A 26,881-nucleotide genomic window follows, 5' to 3' on the forward strand; every position below is an offset into this window, starting at 1 on the left:
AACGGCAAAACTTCATAGAAGACTATTTTGATCTCTTTCTTAATATTTCCTACTTGAGCCTTAAGTAAAATTTTAATGCCTAAACCAAGTTAACTTAAAAATTCTCCCTTAGGCTTAACTAGGCAACCGGAGGTCTTAGACCGATAATCGAGATTCGATTCTTTTATTTTAAAATTAAATATATAAAGATCATTTTCTACGGAAAATAAATTCAATTCGTTAACTCCGCGACTTGAAATTTTATTTTTGATACCGTTCCTCGTGAAGTCCTACGCTTAGGCATCCGGACTCCTAGGTTGGATACCTAGAATAAAATCTTTTAAGCTCACACTGAAATTAACTAGACTCCTTCACGTGACGTCCACCGCCTAGACAACCGGAGTCCTCGTTCGGAAATAGTTGATTCTTTTAATAAAATCCTAAAATCACCATAAACTCACTCGAAACCAAAGCTGGTCCATCTGTGTAGCGTGCAGTGCGTTCGTGTGAGATAGATTCAACCTGTGAATCCTAATTAAATAGGACTATTATAAAACATTGTAATATATTTGTGCGTAAAATTCAGATTGGTGAATTTAGAGTGAGTGTGTACAAGTGTATCAACCCTTCTGGGTAAGTCCATCATGATAATATTCTTTGCAAAAGTTATGTCAACAATATACCAGACATTTTTTTTTTATACCTCTATTTGCTGTCCTTTTTCTCCAGCATTCAAGTGCTACGAGGGAAAAAATGCTTAGATATGATCATATCTGTTCATGTATGATCATACATGATCATACCTGTTCATGTATGATTATATATGAGCTCATGTATGACTTCATGTATGATCATTAGGGTGATTCAAAAAAATAATAAATTTTTTTTTTTCCGCAAACAGGTTCTTCGTTTAGATAAAAAAAGATGCCTGTGAAAATTAGAGCTCTTAATATTAACATTAAGAGGTTCCGCATTGCACTTTTCTATTTTCCATAAGAATAACATGGAAAAAAATTTTTTTTCGTCTTCTTATTATTATAAGTAGCTAACGATGCGTCATAGGAATAATTGGCAGGCATGTTTTCGTAGGTAATTGAACACTGTACAAAAAAAGTTTCTTATCATTTTTCGATAAATCTATTTCCCTGTTTAGAAAATCTCATAGAATCCAATAGATCCTCATACATTCCTATAGAAATTTTATAAGAATGAATGAGTTCTATGAGAAGTGCTATCGTTAAGTATAGGACCTTATACATACAGCTATAAGAATCTATCGGATTTTTTAAGCAGGGTTATTCAAAAGTTATTTGAGGTTGAAGTCGAATTCATATTAAATTTTGAAATCTTTTTACTTTTCCAGCGAAACTATCAGACCCATTACAAAATATCATGGGACATTTTTTGTAGAAAATTTTATTCCCTAGAAGTTTGTAAACGTGCGTTTTGATTTTACGATTTGAAAATCGAGCGCAAAGTCTAACTGATTCTACGGCCATCTATTAGAATAATTTGTATATTAATTAACCATTCCTTAGTCACTTGGGGGCCATGTTAGAGGCCACCTAGATCGAATTCGAACTTAGACGACAGTGGGGTAGTTCCACCCCTCCAAAATTAAGATATAAAACGGCCAGCAAACACCTGCTCGAAGACTTAGGCCCTGGCCATCAGCTAGAGTGGACTGAGGACGCTTAGCGAGGTCCCACTCTAGCACTAGGACTCATAACAATTTATTTGAGTCGGCCTAACGATATCTAGTCATTTAGTCCGACATTCAAGTGCAGGCAATCGATTCAAGTGCAGGCGATAAATTCAAGCGACACTCAAGTTCAAGGATCGACTGAACATTGATTCAAGTTCAAGCGCTGGAACCTACCGCCACGCCTAAGAGTGTTCATTGTTTAAAATTAAATTAATTCTTGTGAATAATTATTTCTATAAACTGGTTTACAAAACCAAATTTTGTGAAGTTTTCGTCTGAGTGATTCGCCAAGTGTCCAGCCCGTCAGCAGCCCAGGAACCTAACCAGAATCTACGCTGAAGATCCACGATGCAGCGGCGTCCAATACCATCAGTACGTCGAACACAATAAAATCCAGATAAGATTTATGATAAAATTATTTTTTATATCTCTCTCTTCAACGTCAATCTAGTGTGAATAAATATTATTTATTTCCCATATCCATTAAATCGTTACGTGTAAATAAAATTATTTTGTTGTCACTAGACACTTATCTATTCATAGAAGAAATTTAATTTATATAAAGGGGAAATTTGTAAATATTTGGGGATTTGGTTAAATAAAATTAATTATATATAATAATTAAATTAAGTCTCAAAGAAATTACTTTTCATCCCCAGTGTCTTTAGAATAAGTTGAATTTCAGCCGCGTGTCCGGTCAAAGCAAGTCGACCTACTCTCTGAGATCTATTTCCCGCATTTCAGAAGCAGCGATATAATAATTATAATTTATATTTATAATTAATAATTAATTATTGAATCGGGAAATTTTGTAACTGTGGTTCGTGGCTACTGGACACGAAGTAGCCAAGGTCACCTTTATAAGTTATTCTAGTAAAGTTTTTTCGAATTCCGCATTATTTTCTAGTTATTTTTATTTTAATCTCAAGCTCTTAAAATCGATTAGAAAACTATTTTTTTTATGAGCTTCCCTGTTGAAACAATCTCATAGATTCTCATAAAAAAATACTTACCCTCGGAAATTAATGAGAAATGGCAGTGTATTTGGCAATGAAATTCCTCATAGTTTCTCATAGAACGATTGTATGACAAAAAAAGCGAAACTCTTATTTTTTATTCAGTTCTCATAAAATCTGATAAAATTTTTATGAGAAATTTAAAATGTTTTTTATGTTTATGATATTTTATGAGACATAGAATTATAAGTAGAGCAGTCATTTTACGCGATTTTGAATGAATGCATGCGATTGAAAGGTATTTTCGTTTTATAATTAAATGAGACGTATGACTAATCGAAGGCGATTTTTCTATACGGTTTTAAGTGGAAATACTTCATCTTTATATCATTTCAAGCGGTTTCGAATAAATTTATGCGATTGAAAGGGATTTTTGTCCTAGTTATATAAGAATGTATGTATAATCAAATGCAAATTCCTTATGAGCTTCTATGTGGAAATAGTAGATCTTTGTATTTTTTCAAGCGATTTTGAATTAATTTATGCGATTGAAAAGGATGTCTGTCTTATAATTAGATGGGACGTATGAATAATCGACTGCGAGTTTCCTATGAGGTTTTATCTGGAAATAGTAGATCTTTATATAATTTTAAGCGATTTTGAATGAATTTATAAGATTGAAAATGATTTCCGTCATATAATTATATGAGAACGTTTAATAAATCAACTGCAATGTTCCTATGAGCTTTTATGTGAAAATAGTAGATCTTTGTATAATTTTAAGCGATTTTGAATGAATTTATGGGAATGAAAGGGATTTTCGTTTTATAATTAAATAAGAATGCATAATAAATTAACTGCAATGTTTCTATGTGGTTTTATATGGAAGTAGTCATTTTCTATTATTTCCACAGATTTTGAATGAATTTATAAGATTGAACGGGATTTTCGTCTAAGAGTTATATGAGGATGTATGGATAATCTACTGCAATTTCCTTAAGTGCTTTTATGTGGAAATAGTAGATCTTTGTATTTTTTCAAGCGATTTTGAATTAATTTATGCGATTGAAAAGGATTTCTGTCTTATAATTAGATGGGACGTATGAATAATCGACTGCGAGTTTCCTATGAGGTTTTATCTGGAAATAGTAGATCTTTATATAATTTTAAGCGATTTTGAATGCATTTATAGGAATGAAAGGGATTTTCATTTTATAATTATATGAGAACGTATAATCAATCAACTGCAATGGATTTTCGTCTTATAATTAAATGAGAACGGATAAATCATCGATTAAGTATTTTCATTAAAACCTTGTAGAAACATTGCAGTTAATTAATCATACGATCTCATTGAATTGTGAGACGAAAACGCCGTTTAATCGCATAAATTCATTCAAAATTGCTGGATATGATATAGAGATCAACTATGTCCACATAAAACCTCATAGAAAGATTGCAGTTAATTAATTATACGTTTCGATTTAATTATAAGACGCAAACCTCATTCAATCTTATTAATATTTGCGATTGTGAAGGATTTTCGTCTTTTAATTAGATGAAGCGTATGAATAACCTTCCGCAATTTTTCTATGAGGTTTTATGTGGAAATTCTCCATCTGTACATCATTCCAAGCGATTTCGAATGAATTTATGCGATTGTAAAGGATTTTGGACTTATTAGTATACGAGAACGTATGAACAATCAACAGTCTATATTTATAAATAATTTTTTTTATTCATCTTGATTTTATTTTTTTTTTTGTTAAATTTCTTCTTCAGCCTCTTCTCCGTCACTTTTTTTTTCTCTTCATTATACTCTTCATCTTCTTTTTTCTCCTCTTCTTCATCCTTCATTTTCTTCTTCATAGTCCTCACTCTCCTCTTCACTTTCTTCTTTATTCTCTTTGTCGTTCCCCTCAATGTCATTAATTTTTTTTCCAGTTGACTTTTTTTGAGGAGTTTGTTTTCTGGATGTCTTCCTCAAGTCAGCAATTTTGCTGCGGACGTATTAATTTATTTTTTTTAATTCCATTTGAATTCTTGCTGGCTCCATTCGGTCCGACGTGAGGTAAAATTCAAAAATATCTATGAAACAACACAAAATCATTCGGAATTCTAGTATAACTAATTATAGTTATAACTAATATCATAATTTAATAAATCCAATTATTAATCCTTTTTAATTGTATCATATGTATGTTTGTATAGTAGGATGTGTCAATAAAAAAATTAATTTTTATGGTTAGTTGTCATAGTGCCAAAAGTTTTTTTGGGACCTACAAAATTATCTCGACATCTCGAAAATTGAGCTGGTGTTTGACAAGTTCATTTTACCATCTGAAATCTACGTGAAAATTTTTTTTCAATTCTGACTCAGATAATTTTCAAGAAAACCAAATTCCCTACAAAATTTTCCTAGATACTCATGCTCGTAATTTTAACACAAAAAAAGTTACAAGCTTCTAAAGTTCAGGAAGTAAAATTATATTTTTCTTGAACTTTGGAGGTTTGTAACGTTTTTTGTGTCAATGTTACGAGCATGAATATATCGGTCATTTTTGTAGGGAATTTGATTTTCCCAAAAAAATTAAAGAAAACAAATTTTTACGTGTATTTTAAAAGAGAAAATGAACTTGCCAAGTGCCAGCTCAATTTTCAAGATATCGAGATAATTTTTTAGGATTTTTTTTAGGTCCCAAAAAAACTTTTGGCACTATGAGGACTAACAATAAAAATTAATTTTTTTATTAACACACCCTGAAGCTTATGTATAGTTAGAAATGATTTACTTTTAAGCGCTAGATGTCGAGTTGGATCTAAAGCTGGTTTTTGTACTTCCACTTTTACTTTGTTGGATTTTCCACCTCGTACACTATGAGTTTTCAACTCTTCTTCAGTAAATAGCATTATAACTAGCTTCATCACAAACTGTCTTCCAGTTTTCGCTTTATAAGCCACAGAATTATAATATGGTGTAGGAATGTATATTCCTTGACCAATATGAATCTGCAACCGATACAAACAGTATATAAATTATTTGGAATGTCCAAAAACTTTCGCAACATGAAACTTACCGTATTGTCTGATTTTTTAATAAATCCTACACTAGGATACCCTGTCTTTTCTTCAAGTGCTTTGGAAGGCTTGTCAAATGGAATTTCTGGAAAACAATTAATTTATAAGTACGACACAAATTATTTTAGCAAAGCTTCATTTACACCTAGATATCTAACATAATATTAATATAATAGCAAAACTACAAAAATATTTTAAAAAAGCTTATCACAATATAAGTTTTAGATACGAAAAAAACTAGTGACTAAAAATCTAATTTGTTTTTAACTATAGAAAGATATTTATAGGTTTTTTTTACAAAGTATTAATTAATGCCAAAACTATATTTTGATTTATCGTAAATGTTAAACAAATATTTTTCAAGTATTTTTTAAATATCTATTTCCTACTTAAAATTTTTGAAGTTGAAAAATGTCAAATTATATTTAATATTCAAAACTCAAAGAATAAGGAATAAAGTTATATAGTTGAATTACAAATCACTTACTAACTGTCTTTCATCATATAAATAAAAAATATCATACCACGAAATTCATACCAGTTGTCGGAAATCGTAACAAGAATCCTTTTATTTATTTCTATTACAAGGTAATATTTTTTAAGCTCTCCCGAGTTTCGTTTTCAAACATTTCTCGTTTTTCTTCACTTCTTTGAAGTTCGTTCTTTAGAAGCCGAAGTTCCTGCTCAATTTTTCTACAGTACTTTTTTTAATTTTTTTAGTACACTTCAATCTTGTTTCATGATTTCTGAAAACATAAAATAAAAAACGTCAATCCGAAAAAAAAAAAAACGTGAATGTAAAGGAACAATTAATGCAGATGCTATAACGGTGACCTTGGCTACTTCGTGTCCAGTAGCCACGAACCACAGTTAAATAATTTCCCGACTAAATAATTAATTAATAATAAATTATTAAATATAAATATAAATTATAATTATTTTATTGCTGGTTCTGGAATGCGGGAAATAGATCTCAGAGATGGGTCGACTCGTTTTGACCGGACACGCGGCTGAAATTAACTTATTCTAAAGACACTGGTGATGAAAAGTAATTTCTTTGAGGCTTAATTTAATTATTATATGCAATTAATTTTATTTAACTAAATTCCCAAGTATTTACAAGATTCCCTTTTTTATATAAAATTAAATTCTTTTCCAATTAATTGAATTGTCCAATAAAGTAAATTTTATTCTGCGCGTAATTACTTAATGGACACGGGAAAATAAGATTAATAATTATTTATATTAGATCTCGTTGAAGAGAGATATGAATACAAAATTTATATTTCTTATCTGGTTTATTGTGCTCGACGTACCGACGGTACTGGACGCCGCTGCATCGGGGACCTTCTCTTCTAGATCCTGGCTGTTGATATCGGACTTGGGCTGCTATGGGACCGGAACTTGATGCTGGATACTCTCACTTATCACTTAACTTAAATTTGGTTTTATAAACCAGTTTATATGAAAGAACAAATATATAAAAAAGGATTTTTCCAACGAACTAATCGACTAACTAACGATGAGGCTGTCGGTGTCAGCGCTTCGACTTGAGTGTCGATCTATCTAGCCGAACACTTGAACTTGAGTGTCGCTTGAATTGAATTCCTCGCCTGCACTTGAATCGTCTCTTTTATCTAGTCGTCTTAGGCCCCAACCTCCGATGACCCTTACCTAATTGTGCGCACATGACCGATTTACGGTCACCTGCTGCGTGGAATCATCCCTTGTGGTCTAACGCCTAGCTCAGCCAAACTCGGCAATCAGGCTGCGATGAGAAAGATAGAGAAAGACCAAATCAAGACTGAGACAGCGAGAGAGCCGCACTCTCACGTCGTAAACCAACGCTGCCCGGTTATAATGCAAATAAGTTACTTAGTCCGTACAGATTCACTTTCGAGCTTTCCTTCATTAATCTGAGCTAAAAAATTGAAAACATAGTAACATAATAAGAAAAAAAAACTATTTTAAACTAAATTAAAATAAATTTATAAAAATAAAAATAAAGTAATTTTAAATGTCTATTGATACTTGAAAATATGGTTTGAGAAAGATCATTGCGTGATGTACTTGTTGATGGGATTGCAGAAGCTTGATCTATAGCTAAAATTTCTTCATCATCAATACTATTTGGTATTCATACCGTGTCACGTAAATCTGGGTTTATAGAAACGTACATGAAATATGATTGGTTCACAGTAATTAATAGAAAACAAAATTAACTGATACCTGGAAATTTATCTAGCTTCGGAGGCAAATTAGTTTCATCCGGAGAAGTTCCATCTTTCTGTGGTGTATTGATTACTTCATTTTCTTTCGATATGACAAGAGTTATCTACAAATAATCGATCAATTTAAATGCCTATGCCTACATATATATATCTATACGATATTGACATGGAAGATTAATGCATCAACTTTATTATTAAGCCTTATTTTTGATAACATAATTTAAAAATAGATAAATAAAATTTTTAAAATTGTGTAATTTACCGGTTTTTTCATTTTTTCATCTTTAGCAATCATCAGAGATTTTTTGTTCTGAAAATAAAAAATTTTACTGACTTCGAAATCGTATTATATACATTTTACTTATTTAATATTCAATAACTCTTTTACTATGCATTAAAATTTAAAATTTATTCGATATTCAGTAACTAATGATAAAAAAATAAATAGTCATGAACATATTCTTTTGAATAAGAGAACATGGCTTACTTTTCCACTTTACCCCGTCTTTTTTTTTTTTTTTTAGTTTTATCATTGTTCTGAAATAATAATAATAATAATGAAAATTAAATGAGTGCTTTAATCCTTTCAGTTTAGTTAATTATATTATTTTATTATTAAAAAGAAAACATTAAAACACTAATAGTAGCCTTAAGTTTTATATTATAATTATGTTTCGGATCTAAATATCCGAATATTAATAATTCTTTTTTATCATTCATGCGATATAAGTGCTATCTCAGCGCACACTCTTATGTTCGCCAAATAGCTGTTTGTCCATTGAACTGTTTCCACGACATTTGTGTGCGTTAAACAATTATTTGCGTGCAACTAGAAATAAACTTGTCGCACGCAAATTTACTTCTAGTCGCACGCAGATTATCGTTTAACCCACAAAAATGTTGTGGAAACAGTTGAATGGGCAAACAGCTATTTGGCGAACATAAGAGTGTGCGCTAAAATAGCATTTATATTGCAAGAATAAGTTCTTAAAAATTATTATTTTCTTATTGAATCTGATTGAAACTGATTGGATTTTTCTCTATCAGTTTCAATCAGATTCAATCAGAAAATAAGTTCTTAAAAATTATTATCTTCTTATTGAATCTGATTGAAACTGATAGAGAAAAATCCAATCAGTTTCAATCAGATTCAATAAGAAAATAATTTTTTAAAAATTATTATTTTCTTATTGAATCTGATTGAAACTGATTGGATTTTTCTCTATCAGTTTCAATCAGATTCATTCAGAAAATAAGTTCTTAAAAATTATTATTTTCTTATTGAATCTGATTGAAACTGATAGAGAAAAATCCAATCAGTTTCAATCAGATTCAATCGGAAAATAATTTTTTAAAAATTATTATTTCCTTATTGAATCTGATTGAAACTGATTGGATTTTTCTCTATCAGTTTCAATCAGATTCAATCGGAAAATAATCGAAAATTAAAATTATTTTTTTCTGATTGAAACTGATAGAAAAAAATCCAATCAGTTTCAATCAGAAAATACTAAATATTTTTTTCTGATAGAATCTGATTGAAACTCATAGAAAGTCAATCAGGACGCTCGAACGCTCCCGAACATTTCTGATTGAAAATTCGTTTCTGATTGAAACTGATAGAATTCTGATTGAGTTTCAATCAGTTTCAATCAGAGTTTTTAATCAGGGTAGTTTTTTCTGGTTGAAGAATTTTGTAGTCTTTGAACTTCAACATTAGATAAGTGTGATTCATGACTTCTTAAAGGTGCTTCAACTTCGACGATCGGGTAGTGTATAGCATTTCCTACATAAACTCCTGGTTCGTAACACCTGCTACATCCCCAGTAGCCATTAAATTTGGCTCGATTCTAGCACAAAGCTCGAGCAGGTGTGTCGAGACAGCAACATAGTAAAGTAAATTTTAAATTTACAATTTCTTGAGTAGAATACTTGTATATATTAACACCATTACTTGATAAATCAACAATTTGATCACATAATGCAGAATTGTAAAGATTCATGAATTGTGGATTAGGTTCTCTACTCGTTAAAAAAATACCCCCAAGAATAATGTGCTTAAAACGAAGTTCTAGGGGCAACTCATTTATGTATAATTATTGAGGCCAAAAACTGTTCTTAGAACTCTTAAATAGCGGAGCTCCATCGGTGTTGAAATTTAATGTTAATAAATCAGAGTTATTAGCTTTCAATTTCTTATACAGTTTAGAATCTTGGACATCACAGATATCAGTAGATGAATGATTCATATTTTTAATATTTTTAAATAGATCTTCTTGAAGTTCAGGTTGATTCAAAATTAATTCTAATTGATATCTGATGTCTGGACTCATAAAAGAATTACTACTTTGTGAAGAAATTTCAAATTTTTCAGAACACGTTTTACATGTCATTTTTTTCTTCTTTACACAATTTTTGAAGTATTTTTTGGTTAAAATGACATTACACTTTTCACAGAAAAAGGACAGCGTAATTTTATCATCAGGAACACAAAAAGCTTTCGATCTTTCGTAATGACTACTTTCCCATTCTTTAAACTCTGGCCCAGCTAAAGTTTTTACCAATTCCAGCAAATCATTTTCATCATTTTTGGTGAAGTTTTTAGCTATTGAAAACATTTGGACCATAAATATAACATCAACAACGGTTAGTTCAGCTGCCGGAAACATTATTCGATTATTTTGAACTTGACTGGCGTTAAATTCATTTGAATCACTATTTATTTTTTCATCAGTTTCAGAACTACGATCACTAAAACAGGAACAATCACTATAAATTTCATCAGTATTTTCAAAACAATTACTGAAATCATCATCATTTAAATCACAATCATTAACTTCACGAGTTATATGTTTTTCTTCGCAAAAAAAAATCGTCACTGTCATGACGGGTGTCCATAACAGCCGTTTTGTCAATTTCGTCATCTAGGTCTTTTTCCGGTACGTGGGCAACTTTTTCATTTGCTAAAAGAATTTAAGAATAAATACTGCATTATTTAAAATACAGCTTTGTAAGCATATTGAAGTACCTGAAATCTTAACATAACTAATAATTGTTTCGATTGGATAATGCGCATTTCATTTCGAAATCTTAAACAAGTCCGTAAACTCACGTCTCCTTCATCAAATGACGGATTTAATAACCGATTATACATTTGTTTTTTATCTCCCATTGTTTTTCTGTAGCTAGAAATTGACTATATTCATTATCACAACATACAAAGTGCCTGTAATAAAGGTCCGCCGACACTAAGTTCTGATGAAACGTCATAAAAACAAACAAAGTTTTAAATCATTTTGTGTTAATGTCATGCTATTCAGAGACAAAATGTATATATAAAAACTCATAAATCAATAATTTCAAGTAATTTTAAAATTATGAAACATTTCAATAAAGTAGTCGAGTGACAATTATTTATATTTTATAAGACCTAATAATTTACTTGACACCTTATTTATTCGAATTTCGATTATAATGGAAATATATTTCAGATAATATACCACAATCTGGTAATTTAATGGCAATTATTTTCATCGAGTATTTTTAATGGTTATTATACAGTATAGGAATTTTACTATTTTCGCTGTAATGTCATTAAAAATAATCAAATAATAATAATAATCATTATACCCTAATAATAATCACTTTTACTAATTAAAGTAATCGCTCAGATAAATTAATAGTAATAATGATAATCTTGGCTGACAACATTTTTTATGCTGCGAGAGTAACAGCCCGAGCCGAAATTTAAAAGCTACATAGAATCTACAGTAAAGTCCTTATGTAGAATCAAAAGGCTTAAAGTTGAGTCTATTTGGCAGGCATAATTTGTAGTTAATTGAATGCTATTTTTTTAAAAGTTATTTGAGGTTGAAGTTGAATTCATATTAAATTTGGAGATCTTTTTACTTTTCCGGCGAAACTATCAGACTTATTACAAAATATCATGGGACCTCTTTTGTAGACAATTTTATTCCCCAAATGTTATTTTCATAAAGCTTATTCTAATTCCGCATTGTTTTCTAGTTTATATGTTTGAAATGAACAAATTGTTGCCGAAAAAACAATTTTTATTTATTTTAAGTTAAGTGGTGGATGCATAAACTTCCCCAATTACGAAATCTAATCGAGAATGTTTTGAGATTACGTAACTATTAATCAAAAAAATTATTAATAAAAAACTTTTTATAAAAAAAATTAATGGATCAAAAAAATTTTTAAAGAAAAAAAAACTGTCGGACTTTTCTACAAATTTGTTCAAAATTCTCCCAAAATTTCTTAAGACGCGTTTTCATTTGTTTCTCTATTCGCACTCAACTGGATAAACGGTACTATCTCTGTTGCACTTGTACATTAAATAGGAACTTTGTCCAAGCTTTTCTCGTAAACAAATGGAAGTTATCAAAAAATTCAAGTGCACTTCGCTAGTTCATAGAGTAAAGCATCGGGTCTGTGTCTTTATTTTGCGTTTAGAGCTTTTAGGGATGACACGAAAACTAAATAAATCTTGAAGTTGTATGATTGCTACATACACAACACGTGTTTTACTTTAATAGAAGTGCGAATTGTATATGCATATACAATTCACACAGATGTGATTAATAATTATATTCAATATCCTGAATCACTGTAGTGATTTAAATTGAACATTTTGATGAATATTATTTACTATTCATAAATAATAGTGAAAAAAATTGTGCTTATATTCTTTTTCAAGTGTTCTGATATAATTGAGGTTAACTTTCCGTATGAATTATTTATTGATATACATTAGTCCCAAAAATTAAGGGATCAAAACGAAATTCGAAATTTTTGGGTGGTTTCCAACATGCTGTAACTCGGTGAAAAATGGCCGTAGAAAAAGAAAAGTAAATTGTAGCCTCAAGTTTCTAGTTTTTAGATCTGGCCCTCAAATTTTTTTATCATGCACAGTTCCAGAGTAATCTTAAGCAAACCGACGAAAAAAAATTTTCAAAATTTTTGCTCGTCTTTCAACAAGTCTATGGGCTTCAATAAATTTTTTTGGATAATCTGACCTTATGACTCTTTTAGGAAATTTTATGCCCTTCAATTTGGCGGCCTCAAAAAGTCTCTACGACGAGTTGGCGCCGAGTTATCATTGATCAAAGCAAAAAAGTCCATTTTGGCTTTGATAATCAATAACTACGGACGTATCGGTCGTACAGAGAATGAAAGTAGAGTTTTGAAAACTGGAAAACATTTTCTATAAGACAAAATTAGTCGCTTTTGATAAAAAAAAATTTTTTTGAAGCGATAATGTTTATTAAAAAACAGGTCAAAATTCGCATATTTAAGCATATTCGGAAATCTTGCTATAACTTTGGATATAACCGATGAACAAAGGATATCGTCGTTTCTTTTTCAACCTCAAAGTGTCCTGAAAAAACCTTGAAAATTTCAAAGCGCTGCGATTTTTCTTTCTTAGTGTCCCGAAGCTTTAAATTTATCGATTTTGCTAAAAATCTCCATAATTGGTAGTTTCTCGGTTTTTGGTCATTTTTTCGATTTCAAAATGTTTTTTTTTTTCACCAGTAATTTTGATTTCTTTGATCAATAAGATTGATTATTGAAAAAAATTGAAAAAAAAAAAAAAAATTTGAAAAAAATTTTTTTTTTTTCAAATTTTTTTTTTTTTTCAAAAAATTTTTTTTTTCAACATTTTTTTTTCGTTGTATTCGCAATGATTTATCATTGTCAAAAAAAATTCCTCAATTTTTTTTTACCGTCGGCATTAGCGTTACCCAAAGCGTACCACGTGGAAGTTGCTTGGTCGGATTTACGCTTCTTACACACGCGCGCGTGTCCGTGTGTGTGTCCGTCTGTGTGTGTATGCGCGCGTGCGTTTGTGTCTCCGTCTGTCAATGTCTATGTCTCTACGTCTGCCTTGTGTCTTTGTCGGCGTCTGGTGAAGGGCCTCTAAATTTCTGGGTCACAATTTAGTACCGCGTATTGCCACCTCTGTTTCGTATTACCGTTTGTAAGTGCTCCCGCATGTTGATGCACCGCCGAATTTGTGGTTGCGTAATCCCTTGCCAACATCGTAATAACGCTTGAGTCAACTGTTGCAAAGTATGCAGATGTGGATAGTCTCGTCGCAATCGACGCCCAAGCATGTCCCCTACATGCTCAATTGGGTTTAAATCGGGATTTATGGGTGGATGATTGAGCGTTGTCACGTTGTTGACACGAAGGTAATTTCGCGTAATTACTGCGGTATGAGGACGAGCATTATCCTGCATCAAAATAAAGCGTCTTGCCCCCATTTGTCTACGCATAGGCAGGTCGTGTGGTTGAAGAACTTCGTTGATGTATCTTTTGGCAGTCAACGTTCCGCGAAGAATGATCAATGGGGTTTTGGTATTGATGGATACGCCTGCCCATTAACTGATCCACCATTAAGGGCCGTAACCGGTCTTGTGAAACGATCATGATTTCGTTTCCCACGACGACGCCAAACGAGAGGTCGTCTGTCGTCGCTATAAAGGCTAAGTCGGGACTCGTCAGTGAATAACACACTGGTCCATTGCCTACGACCCCAATGGTGATGGTGACGAACATACTCCAATGGGGTTCGACGATGTCTAGGAGTAAGCATGGGCACGCGATTTGGGCATCGTGCATGTAGTGCTTGCTCTCGGAAGCGATTTCGAACAGTTGAAGCTGAGATGTTCTGTTGGGGAGGACGTTGTCTACGATTACGAAATCGCTGAGCGATGATACGTGCATGTGTAGCAGGATCTCGGCAAGCTTGTCGAACGATTGTTCGATGATCGCGCTCGGTGGTGATCCGATGTCTATCTTGACCTGGACGACGATCGTAAGTCTCGTTAAATCACGCATAGGCACGACAAACAACGGACTGGCTCACTTCCATTGTAGCAGCAACTTCCCTCTGTAACCATCTTGAAGAAAAGTAACGATGCGAGCCACATCTGTGGCACTTAAATGTCGCCGTGGCATATTAAAAACTTGGTTTTAGAAACACTATTTTTATCTTATCAGAAAGCTTTATGTAAATTCGGACTTGAATGGATACAAAAAAATTTTAATTTGTTGACAGTTAAAGCAGATGCAGTTACAGCGGTAAAAAAAATTGAGGAATTTTTTTTGACAATGATAAATCATTGCGAATACAACGAAAAAAAAATGTTGAAAAAAAAAATTTTTTGAAAAAAAAAAAAAAATTTTTGAAAAAAAAAAAAAAAAGCTTTTTTGTAGAGAATTTAATTTCCTACAGAACTGGGTGCTTCGATTTTTGAAAAACAATTTTTTAATACTTTTTTTTTTAAAAAACAAAAAACAAATTTTTTTATATGAAATTTGAATAGGAAAATAAGTATTCGTTGAGCTCTTAGTAGAATTGAGATTTCGAGCTGCTCTCTTGGGAGGATTTTTTTTATACCTAAGACTAACTTTTGAGACCATAAGAAAAAAAATTTTTTTTTCTGAAACACCCTAATATATATATATACAATCGGGGACATTGATTCGAGTTGGTTTCTCGAGCAAAGTAAATTTTACTTATCTCAAAAAATAATTTCAAGTTCAATCATTTTTATGCCCAATGAAAGATAATGAAATTCTTTTATTATTTGAAACCGTCAAATTTAAGGTTATCAATAAGTCTCGAAACTCAGAAACCGACTCGAATTAATGTCCCCGATTGTAGGTGTATGCGATGTCAATTTTATAATTATAAGTGGCAAACAATTTTAAGAACTGTCTCAATTTTTCGCTAGATAGCGCCTAGTTTAAATCGAAGACAGTGCTTGTTTATTCTTATAGCGTAAACGCCAATTTTTCAAGGCCAGCTTTTTAATCCGAGATTCTTAATCTGCGACTTAATTATTGCTAGTATACTTGTATATTTTCATATGAATGTACGAGCAATAATAATCTAATCACGTATTTATAAAATTTCGTATTGAGAAATTACCCTTGAGTAAACGTGATTATACGTATAGACCGAGTTACTGATATTACATTTCGGATCAGTTTTTCAAACTGAGTTTATTATTAACCCGGGTTTAAATTATTATTACTGGCATGTCTATATATTATTAATACCAGCGCTTTAATTCAAACTCGGATTACAACGAACCCAGTTTGAAAAAACTGGCACTTAATAAAGTCTACTTAACAAATGCTAAAAAAAAATTAATTATACGTATATTCTAAAATATATATTGATGGAAATGTTTACAATTTATTGTGTATGCTCATGTGCTAAGTCACGAAAATATACATACATACTAAAATATATATATTGATAAAAATATACACAATTCATCAAAAATTAGAGATTTATAAATTTATTAAAATTATCAAAAAAGGCGCAAGCAAAAATTGAGAAATTTAAAAATGATAACTCAAATATTAAGCTCAAAGATTTCTCATGTAATTGGCAGAGAATGGTGAAAGATTAATAAAAAAATAGGTAAATAACAGATATAATTTATCTTTATCTATCATTAATCAATTTAAATACGAGAGAGGTTAAACAGGCATATGACACCGGTATAGAGACACGGTCGACTCGCGCCGCCACGTTCACACATATGTATGTATATGTGTGTGAACGTGGACTTGGCGCGAGACACGACTGAGTCTCCGGATATTATTAATTTTAAAGATTTATTATTGATTATTTAATATTTAATAAATAATTCAATAAATTTAATACAAAATCTGTGATAAAAATTACAATCGAATATTAAATTAAAATAATAAATATTTAAAACTAATAATAATCTAATAATATTTTGTGAAAAGTATACAATATATATTTATTATTCTCTAAATTTAATATTTTTTATAAATGATTAAATATTAAATTTAGAAAATATTAAACATTTTTAGAATGATTAATAAATGCAATAAAAAACTATTAAATAATAATAAAAATTAAATATTCAAGTAAATTATTGATTTTTGATATTTATTATTAATTTCTCTACAATAAATTGTATTTATCATCCAACCTAAGATTCTGTTATGGTAGAATAATGACTATTAATTTTACTATTCAATTTCAACACAAGTAAACGCACCCATGATATATAAAATACATTTTAATGATAATGTATACAAATGTTCTTGTAAATATGTGCAAACATTATATTCCCGGTTGCATGAATTTGATGTTTTCAAAAAACCAGTATGAATACTTAGATCTGACAAGATTCGAAAAAGATCCTGTCGATCATACATGATCATACATGGTAATATGTGATTATGTATGATGATACAGGTTCAGATCCGAAAAATGGCCCTGCATGATCATACCTGCTCATATATGATCATGCAGGGCCATTTTTCGGATCTGATCAGATCTGAGTATTCAGACATGATCATATATGATCATATCTGAACATTTTTTCCCGGGTAGTAATTTATGTCTCAGAAATCCCGGACCTACCCTCACGCCACGCAGGTCATTGAACGGGACGGTCTTTAGTACTTCCGCTCGATACGAATAGACAAATGATGCGAAATTATAATATTTTAAAATCAATCACGTGACGTCAAATTCCTTGGTTGGATGACAGAATAAAAATAATTTCATACTATAATTTATAAATTAATAATCGATGCCCAATCACTCATATGTTCTCACGCTAACCATGTGAAGTTCAATCGAACTCCTTGGCTGAGTTATAGAACGAAGTAATTCGGTATTCCGATATTAAATAATAAATTAAAAATAACCCTTTCGCCCATCGCTTTCACTCATTCCGATCATGACACTAGTTTTCTGATCTGGTTTTTAAATTTTTTTATTATGTGCGGTTTCGGAATAATCCTAAGAAAACTATCGATAAAGAAATTTATCAAATTTTTGCTCGTCTTAAAAATAGTCTTCGAGCTTAAGTAAATTTTTATCGATAATTATGATTGATTTTTGATTGCTCTGGAACCATGTATAATACAAAAATTTAAAGACCAGATCAGTAAATCAGACACTTGAAGCTACAGTTCATCTTTTTATTTTTGTTATATGAACATTTTCCTTCAAATTACAAGCTGTTAGAAATTACTAAAAAATTTGAAATTTTTTTAATATCCCTTAATTTCTGCAACCAGTGTACTTTGAATTTATTTGAATCATAAAATTTCTTATTAAATATTTTAATTTATTTTATCGCTATTTTCTATGGTTTCTCGCATGATTCAATTATTAAATTCAATTATTGAAAATAAAAACATAATAAAAACTTTGAATATCTAAATGATATGAATAAAATTTCTAAATCAGGGAAAAATGTGAAAAATTTTACTGGAAAACTGGGAAGTATCAGGGAATTTTAAAATCATTTCTTTGTGGCCACCCTGTTAATGATTTGGAGCACTATCTGAAATGATTTAACTTTATTTATACTACTGCGATGCATAGTAAAACCGTAGCTTATTGCTTGCTTTATTAAAAATAGCTAAGATATACTAATATACTGTACTTGGATGTAATTTACTAGATTAGGAAAACTATTTTCAAATACTTTTGAAAGTTTTATAGATTAAAAAATCTGTTGAACTCAAGTAGTTTTTCACAATCAAACCACCATTAAAAAATTATTAAATAATTCGAGAATGTAAATTTTAGTCAGCGAAATTTTTAAATGTGTTCGAAAAAAGATTTTTTAACCTATTAAACTCCAACCAGTTTTTTAAATATTTGTTTTCTCTCGAACAAAGCAGTAAGCTATCCATGTTTAAAAACAACGATAGATTTTCTTCTTGAAGCTGCGTATGTATATAAGAACGATAAAATTTCTGATAGGATTTATTATTTCTCATAAAATCTTAGTGAGAGTTTATTGAATTTTATGAGTTTTTTTGTTGCAGTAATAAATACCCAGTGAACACATGTCCTTGTTTTGACGTCATACGTAGGTCATAGAAATGTCAGGGCATCTTATGTAAATTTGATGTCAATGTGACGTTCTACATGACTTTAATATGATGTAAAAACTTGACATCATATTGATATAAGCTTGACTCTTGTATGCCGTCACAGTTATAACTTATGTGTTACATACGCTTGACATCACATTGATGTAAGTATTTCTCTTGTATGACGTCACAGTTATGATTTGTGAGTTACGTACGCTTGACATAAAATCTACATCACATTGTTATGTAGTAATAAAGTCATTATTGTATATGATAATGACGTAATTTAAAAATCATACATTTATGTCAGTAGCAAAGTTACGGTTATACGTAATATGGATGTCACTCTTAAATCATATCTTTACATCAGTGGCAAGTCAGTATTTTGAGCAATGCTGATGTAATTTCTGAGTCATAGCGTTTTTATCATTTATTTATTAAAATAAAACAATCATAGAATGAATCTTCGAAAATGTGTAAATGTGTAAAAATAACTAAATGTCGAACATTTTTGGGGCCAAAGTAATCGAAAACTCGATAATAGATTTCAGACGTTTTAGAGTAAAACATTAGCCTGAGCATAAAAAAAAATTAACTTTATTGTTTTAGATGATATACCGACAATATCATTGAGGATGAAAAAGAAAATGTAACGGGAGTTTGAACTCTTTTGATATTAAGATTGTAAAGTGTAGTATTCCAATTTTTCAATCGATTGAATTTCATACAATTTTGTAAAATTATTGAATGTTTCGCAAAATTTTATGTAAGATTTTTTAAATTTCACATCACAACAGAAAATTAAAAAATTTGAAGAAACTTAATAAAATTTTTTATAATTATCATCGAGGCCGACAAATATTGTTTTTATAAAATTTCATATAAGTTCATGGAGTTTTTTTAAATTTTGTAAAAATCCATTGCGGAAACTTATGAACTCTGTCTTTACCGGCATTTCACTCTAAATACATCAATTAAGCACAAGAATTTAACTCTCGTGATGTAGACCAGTGATCAACATTTAGGATTATCAGCCGAGAGCAGCCGTGTTCAAACCCAGCAGACGCCCAGGATTTTTTCATCATTTACTGCTATTGATTCTTGTTACTGTATTTATAATGCGTTCGCGCGGTAACAATCGAATCGAAAATTCGGTATTTAACTATTTTTTTTCAAAAATATTTTTTCCGGATTGATGATTTTGACATCATCCATATATCATATTGACGTCATGTATACGTCATTAGTTTTACGTCATAATCTTACGTAAAAAAGTGGGAAATAATGAGTCACGGCTGACTCATTCATGACTTATATCTTACGTAAATGATGACATAGTGTAACGTCACTCTGACGTCAAATTTACGTCAATGTGTTTACTGGGAACAATATTATTTAAAATGAGATTTTTCAGTTGATATCAAATTACATTATCAGCCATCGACTGTACTTTTCAAATTAAAACAAGCTCGGTAAATCCAAAAGTGCACGACTCTTGAAGCTCATTTGATCGTGAAAAATATATTTAAAAAAAAAGAATCGTGCAAAAAAAAAAAAAACGAAAAATGTAAGATAAAAGTTTCAAGGACATTTTTTTTTTTCCTTTTTATTACACTAGAAATTTAAATTTCGCTCCGAAAAATAGTCAGGTGTATGTTTTCGCGCAGGCGAGACTGGTGTGGTGAAAGTATACCCTCTAAAAATGAATTAGTGAAATTTACTGCGAATTAGTGGATAGTCACTATTTCTGCAGCTGTAAGTATACCACTAATTCAACCAGTGGTATACTTATAGTTGGTTCCCAGCGAATTTTCATTAATTTGAAGTGGATTTCACTGATCCATTTTCAGAATGTAAAAATCATACATAGATATACAAAATTAGTTTAGTATTTTTTATTAATTATAATTAAAAGGGGCCGAATTCGATGGTCATTTATGATACACTTCTTCTTCGGCCCTAAAATAATCTTTTAAAAGAAAAGTGATTTTAACAATGGCTTTTTTTTTCGAGTTTTTGGGCTTACGATTGACGGACACTTTTTCTGCTGCTTGACGGGAAATTTTTTTTTTTTAATTGTGATGTTTTTTTAGTTATTTAATATATTAAATTGGCCTTTATAAGTAATAGAACTAATCCTTATTAAATTCTCTATCCGATGATGTGTAACTTAGCTAAGCTTCGTGGACTAACAAAAGTGGAACAGTAAAAATTGTAGGGAAAAAGAGACAAACAGAATTTTTCGATCGTAAAGCACACTCGAAAGCTTCACATTAAAAGTCGTGCAAAAATAAAATCGAAATTAAAAATTAATAAGTTTTCAAGTATTTCTATTCTATCGAAAGTGAATTAGCCTGTTTCCTCTGAAGATTTAAAAAAAATCCACCAGAGGCAGCAGTAGTAGGGAGTACAGCTTGGAGCATTAATGCCTGGTTACATTATTTCTCACTCGAAGTTAATCTATTGAAATGTATGGTAAGCGCTTGAAAAATAATGTTGGTTACACTGGAGCGCAAGTAAAACGTGAACTTGGCATATTTGTGATGTTGTTAATTAGGATGGCTAGTAGTGGAAGAATTTGACAGTTTTAGGTAAACAAATAAATATAAACAGTGGAAGAGGTTATCTTTAATGTGAATTAATTCGAATCAATAAAATTGTCGGATTTTATTTCATTCCCTCGCGATTTTGATTCACCCTGGAAACACCCCGGAAACACGATGGAATCACGGTGGATCCACGGCGGTTACACGGTGGGTTTTTTGTCATTTTATCACCGTGATTCCACGGTGATTACACGGTGTATTCACCGTGATTCCACGATGATTACACGGTGTACCCACCGTGATTCCACGTACGCCGCGTAATCACCGTGGATACACTGTGGAATCTCGGTGAATACACCGTGGAATCAGGGTGGGTACACCGTGTTACCATCGTGGAATATAGCATCTAAAGAATAGATTTCAATAATAATTAATATATATTTTATTTAAAACCGTAAGATGGACGTTGGAGTAAAGGTTCACCTATCATGGGAAATTGCCAATTTAGTTTCGATTTGGCAATCTTCCATGATGTCTATTATATTATATGACGTCTAATTCGATTAAGAAATTGTGAAGTCATATTCTATAGCATCTAAAGAATAGATTTCAATAATAATAAATATATATTTTATTTAAAACCGTAAGATGGACGGTGGAGTAAAGGTTCACCTATCATGGGAAATTGCCAATTTAGTTTCGATTTGGCAATCTTCCATGATGTCTATTATATTATATGACGTCTAATTCGATTAAGAAATTGTGAAGTCATATTCTATAGCATCTAAAGAATAGATTTCAATAATAATAAATATATATATATATATATATGTATATATATATATATATATATATATATATATATATATATATATATATATATATATATATATATATATATATATATATATATATATATATATATATATATTTTTTTTTTTTGATGTTTTTTTGTGATGTTGATGAATTTGTGATGTTTATAAAACCTCAAGTTGATACGAAAATCTGTTTGAAATGAATTCATTTATCGCGAAGAACCGATTTAACAATTGAAAAAAGAAAAAAAAACATATTTATGTATGTACTAGCTAAACACTTCATAAACCCAAATGGCCCAATAATAGAAAATCCAAATCCGAGATCAGTGACTGAATCAAAGGCTAGTAACTCTATGAGGTTATACTCTAGATGTCAATCTATTAAAATATAGCAAATACAAAAGTATAATTTTGCTATATCTGTATTTAAAATATAGAATACTAGCGACCCGCCCCAGCTTCGCACGGGTGCAATGCTGATACTAAATTATATTATGTTATTATACATATAAACTTTTCTCTTGAATCACTCTATCTATTAAAAAAAACCGCATCAAAATCCGTTGCGTAGTTTCAAAGATTTAAGCATACAAAGGGACATAGGGACAGAGAAAGCGACTTTGTTTTATACTATGTAGTGATATGTGGTTTAATTAATTCAATATATTTTTTTAGATTCCCAAAGATTGTAAAAAAACAGAGATGTGTTGAAGATGACTTAAATTCTGTAATTATTATTATCTGTGCACACAGAGATAAAATTAATTTTTGACTGAGCTTCTTCATAGTTATTAGCACTCTTAATACTATTTATTTTAATATATGAATTATCAGTAGCACCGACAAGCTTTGGACATTTATGTATTACCACTCTAAACAATCTACTTCAAACAGTTTTTCGTGTCAACTTGAGGTTTTATGAACATCACAAATTTTGTATCATCTACTTTGTATCGGCTGTCAAAAGTGCAATTAGCGAATGCACAATGTTTGGTAGGCATGATAATTTATTTTTTAATATTTTTTATTCGCTTTATTAAGTCATTTATTTTAATAATAAGACATGCGTTTAACGTTACTGTCAATAGAGAATTCAAAACATATGTATCCCCCACTACTGCTTCCTCAGGCGGATCTTTTTTAATTCTTCAGAAGAAACAGGCTAATTTAAAACTGAAAAATGATATTCATGTTCATATTTATATCTACATTTTTCAAAAAGTTTTTGGCATTCAAAAATTTTTTGTCAAAAATGTATAGTGTTTTAGAAAATCGGGATAAAAATGTAAAAAAAAAAAATCATAGCTTACGTAGCATAACATTTACAAAAATTGATTAGCTAAATCAAAAATGTTTGGTAGAACGGTCTCGGTGATGTGGCGTAGAATGTCCCAAGTGCGTCTTTAAAACAAAAACTTTTGATATATTATCAATTTTTATTTGAGTCAAAAGTGGTTTGTATACCTCGCATAGTCGATTTTCTTTTCTATTGCTCCAACATTATTTTTGTATTAAAACCAATTTTCAGGCACTTACAAAGATTTTGGGGTGCGTCGGGTGACTTCTGGCAAGCCCAATGGGATAAAATCCTCGATGCAGTTGGCGATGATCCACGAACCCTATGGGTATATGGCTCCCTATTATTGACATTTGTTGTCTACTGGTTATTTGGCGGCATTTACACGATTTTAGATGTAACAAATCGTCCTGCAGGATTAAGACGCTACAAAATTCAACCTGGAACCAACGAGCCTGTTGACACACGAGCATTGCTCAAAGTAATCGTTCAAGTCTTATTTAATCAAGTAGTCGTCGGTCTTCCAGTCGTCTACTTAAGTTACTATCTGATGGAATGGCGAGGTTATCCACAAGTCCGTGAACTACCAACTTTCCACTGGGTATTGGTTGAAATAGCTATTCATATTCTATTTGAAGAAATAGGCTTCTACTATTCACACAGGTAAATTTTTGGGAAAAATAATACGATCAAAATTAGATAATTTGTTCATGAGATATCGTTGGCCATAGACATAGGAAAAGGCTTCCTTGATTTATTTCTTAATAATTTAAAAAAATTTGGAAAATCCAAAAGTGCACGACTCATAATGCTCATTTATTATGAAATAATAAAATAATAACAAAAAAATGGCGGGAAGCACGAATAAATTTAAAATATTTAAAATTTGTTGTTTTTTTTTTTTTTAATTGTATTAGTAATTTTTTATAATTACAAAAGAATTTTCTTAAAATATCTCGATTAATAATAAAAAAAAATATATATATATATATAAGTAAAAACAAATAAAAAAAAGAAAATTGAATTGAAAAAAAAGAAATAAAAAAAAACATATGAGTCGTGCAAAAAAAAAAAAGAAAAAAAAAATTTTTATTTAAAAAAAAAAAAGCTGTACTAGGAAAGTGGTGCACAGGCGCCCCTGGTGGAATAAAATGTACATAATATCTATAGATATAGATATATCACCATCCATGTTAATTTTACATGGATATATATAGATATACAGTGTTGTAGTTTTCGTTTTTTATGAATTGTAATTAAACGACACTGAATTAATTAATCATTCGCATTCAGTGACCTACAATCGTCGATTAGAATTTTTTAAAAAAAAATTTAACTCAAATAATGCATTTTTTCACAAGTTACAGTGTTTCCGGGGTTTCATACATGACGGACAGGAAAATTTTTTGACCTATTTTGGTGTTTTTTTCCGATTCTATTGCAGTAAATCAATTTTTAAAAAGTATGGAATTAATCTCCATTAAATTATCTCGACAATAGTATGCAAAATATCTTGATTTCGTGAACTAACAAGGCTATAATAATAAAATAGCTGCCAAAATGAGGCGAAAAAAATTTTTCGATCGTAAAGCACTCTCTGATACTTCGCATCATGAGTCGTGCAATATACTGATCTGATCAGTCTAACACCTTTATCAATCCCTGTAGATTCCATAGAAATTTAACCATCGTATTTGTCCTCATGGTAAAATTTTCATAAAATTTTACCAATATATATCCTAATTACTCAAGTGGGTTCGGAAAATTATATTGATTTAAAGCTGGACTGCTTAAAAAAATAGTGTTCTGATTGATTTTAAGAGCTTGACATTAGAATGAAAATAACTAGAAAAATGTTACATATAATTTTTCCATGCGGGATGTTCAAGGCTATCTGAAGGTGTTTCTCATCAGGAGCATATACCTTCAGATCATCCATGTAGAGTAAGTGGGCGATCGAGTACTTCCGATCAGGTGGTGGGCCCACTAAATATCCACGGGTACGGCGTAGCGCAACAGATATTGACAGCAGTGAGATGCAAAACAGCAGAGGTCTCAGGAAATCTTCCTGAAAGACTCCTTTTTTTCTGCACAACTTCGGTCACTAATTTGTTGTTGCCACATGAGATGTGGAACCGTGTTCACCAAAGCCGCATCGTACGCTGAATGCATCCCACTGTATTACGATTGACTCCGAGGCATTTGAGCAAAAAGAGAATAAGCTCATGAGGTGTTGAGTCAAATGTCTTGCGGTAGTCAATCCAGCCCATTGACAGGTTGTGCTGATAAATGATCGCATCTTGTATAATACAACGATCAATGAATAGATTCTCTTTGCAACCTGAAAAGCCTCTTTTATGTATCTCGGCAAATATGTATCTCGAAGAAGATAAATTACCAAAAACATCTACTTGACACGGAAAATCACGAACTATCTGCCCGAATTCAGGAAGACTCTACTTTGCTCACCATCAATCAAGCTGTCTACGATGCTGCCCCCTTAATCTTACCTCCAGCAAGGAGAAATACGTTTTCTCCTGAGACTAAGATTAGAAGTCGCATTGGGCAGCTGTCACTGAAGATCGATGATCTCCAGAAACATGTCTCCCACATTCAGTGTGTAATTGAGTATGTAAATACTCGTAAAGCGTTTACATTCAAAGACTACGATGCTAGCATCACACTCTAAATAAGGATACTAATTTTAACATTAAGGCAGAGTTCCTTAACAGATTGCGGGCTCTAGTGACTGCTAAAAAGTCACTAGAGAAAAAGCTGAAGCGGCTTACCGATAACTCTTTGTTTCGGTTGAGTCCTTCACGCTTTCTGACACCTAAAACATCTGTTTCTAGTGATCCCCCATCCATCGAGCGAGCAGAAGCTTTCTGGTCCGAGTTGTATGGGGATCAACCAAACGTGAATCATGACACTTCAGCTTTAAACGACTTCGAAGCATTTTGTCGAGAACATCGAAACGACAATGCGGATGAAGAGAGCCCTGAAGTCAGCCCTGAATGATGGTAAGAACTGGGCTGCTCTGGGTCCGGGTGACATTATTTTATTTTGGTGGAAGAAATTCGCGTCCACCCATAGTCATCTGGCCCGGATTTTTACAGCGTTTATCAGAGGTGACGAAAATATTCCGTGCTGGTTTGTAGAGGGACAAACTGCGCTCATCCCCAAAAAGGTGACTTGTCTGAGTCAAAAAACTACAGACCTATTACCTGTCTGAATGCGGTTTATAAAATGATGATGATGATTATTATTGTTATTATTTAATATGTATATGTATTTTTTTAAAACTCAATTATTGTCATTTCACTAAAATATAATTTTTGCATAACCGAAAAAATGCAAGAC

At 31.1% G+C, this 26,881-nt stretch overlaps 2 protein-coding genes across 7 annotated transcripts in view; one reads left to right on the top strand and one right to left on the bottom strand.

The window, feature by feature from the left end:
* LOC103576085 (fatty acid hydroxylase domain-containing protein 2) overlaps positions 1 to 26,881 on the top strand; it is a 61,176-nt gene that overhangs the window by 16,707 nt on the left and 17,588 nt on the right. The window contains exon 3 of the mRNA XM_008556125.3: positions 23,753 to 24,184. Coding sequence (XP_008554347.1) covers positions 23,753 to 24,184 — 432 coding nt within the window. The remainder of the gene's footprint in view (positions 1 to 23,752; positions 24,185 to 26,881) is intronic.
* The window catches only part of LOC103576086 (uncharacterized), a 67,553-nt gene continuing 44,993 nt past the window's right edge, over positions 4,322 to 26,881 (bottom strand). The window contains exons 7-14 of one of the 6 annotated variants that reach the window (XM_053742607.1): positions 8,212 to 8,259; positions 7,948 to 8,053; positions 7,750 to 7,875; positions 7,035 to 7,639; positions 6,243 to 6,464; positions 5,718 to 5,803; positions 5,433 to 5,649; positions 4,323 to 4,728 (exon numbers count right to left, since the gene is read on the bottom strand). In XM_053742607.1, the coding sequence (XP_053598582.1) occupies positions 7,856 to 7,875; positions 7,948 to 8,053; positions 8,212 to 8,259 (174 nt within the window). In that variant the 3' untranslated portion in view covers positions 4,323 to 4,728; positions 5,433 to 5,649; positions 5,718 to 5,803; ... (1 more) ...; positions 7,035 to 7,639; positions 7,750 to 7,855. Of the gene's footprint in view, positions 4,729 to 5,432; positions 5,650 to 5,717; positions 5,804 to 6,242; positions 6,465 to 6,560; positions 7,876 to 7,947; positions 8,054 to 8,211; positions 8,260 to 26,881 lie in introns of those variants that run through there. The other 5 variants (XM_053742608.1, XM_053742606.1, XM_053742610.1 and 2 more) reach the window with 5 other exon arrangements.

This window comes from Microplitis demolitor, chromosome 10 (genome assembly GCF_026212275.2).
Source record: "Microplitis demolitor isolate Queensland-Clemson2020A chromosome 10, iyMicDemo2.1a, whole genome shotgun sequence".
In the NCBI taxonomy this organism is placed as follows: Eukaryota; Metazoa; Arthropoda; class Insecta; order Hymenoptera; family Braconidae; genus Microplitis; species Microplitis demolitor.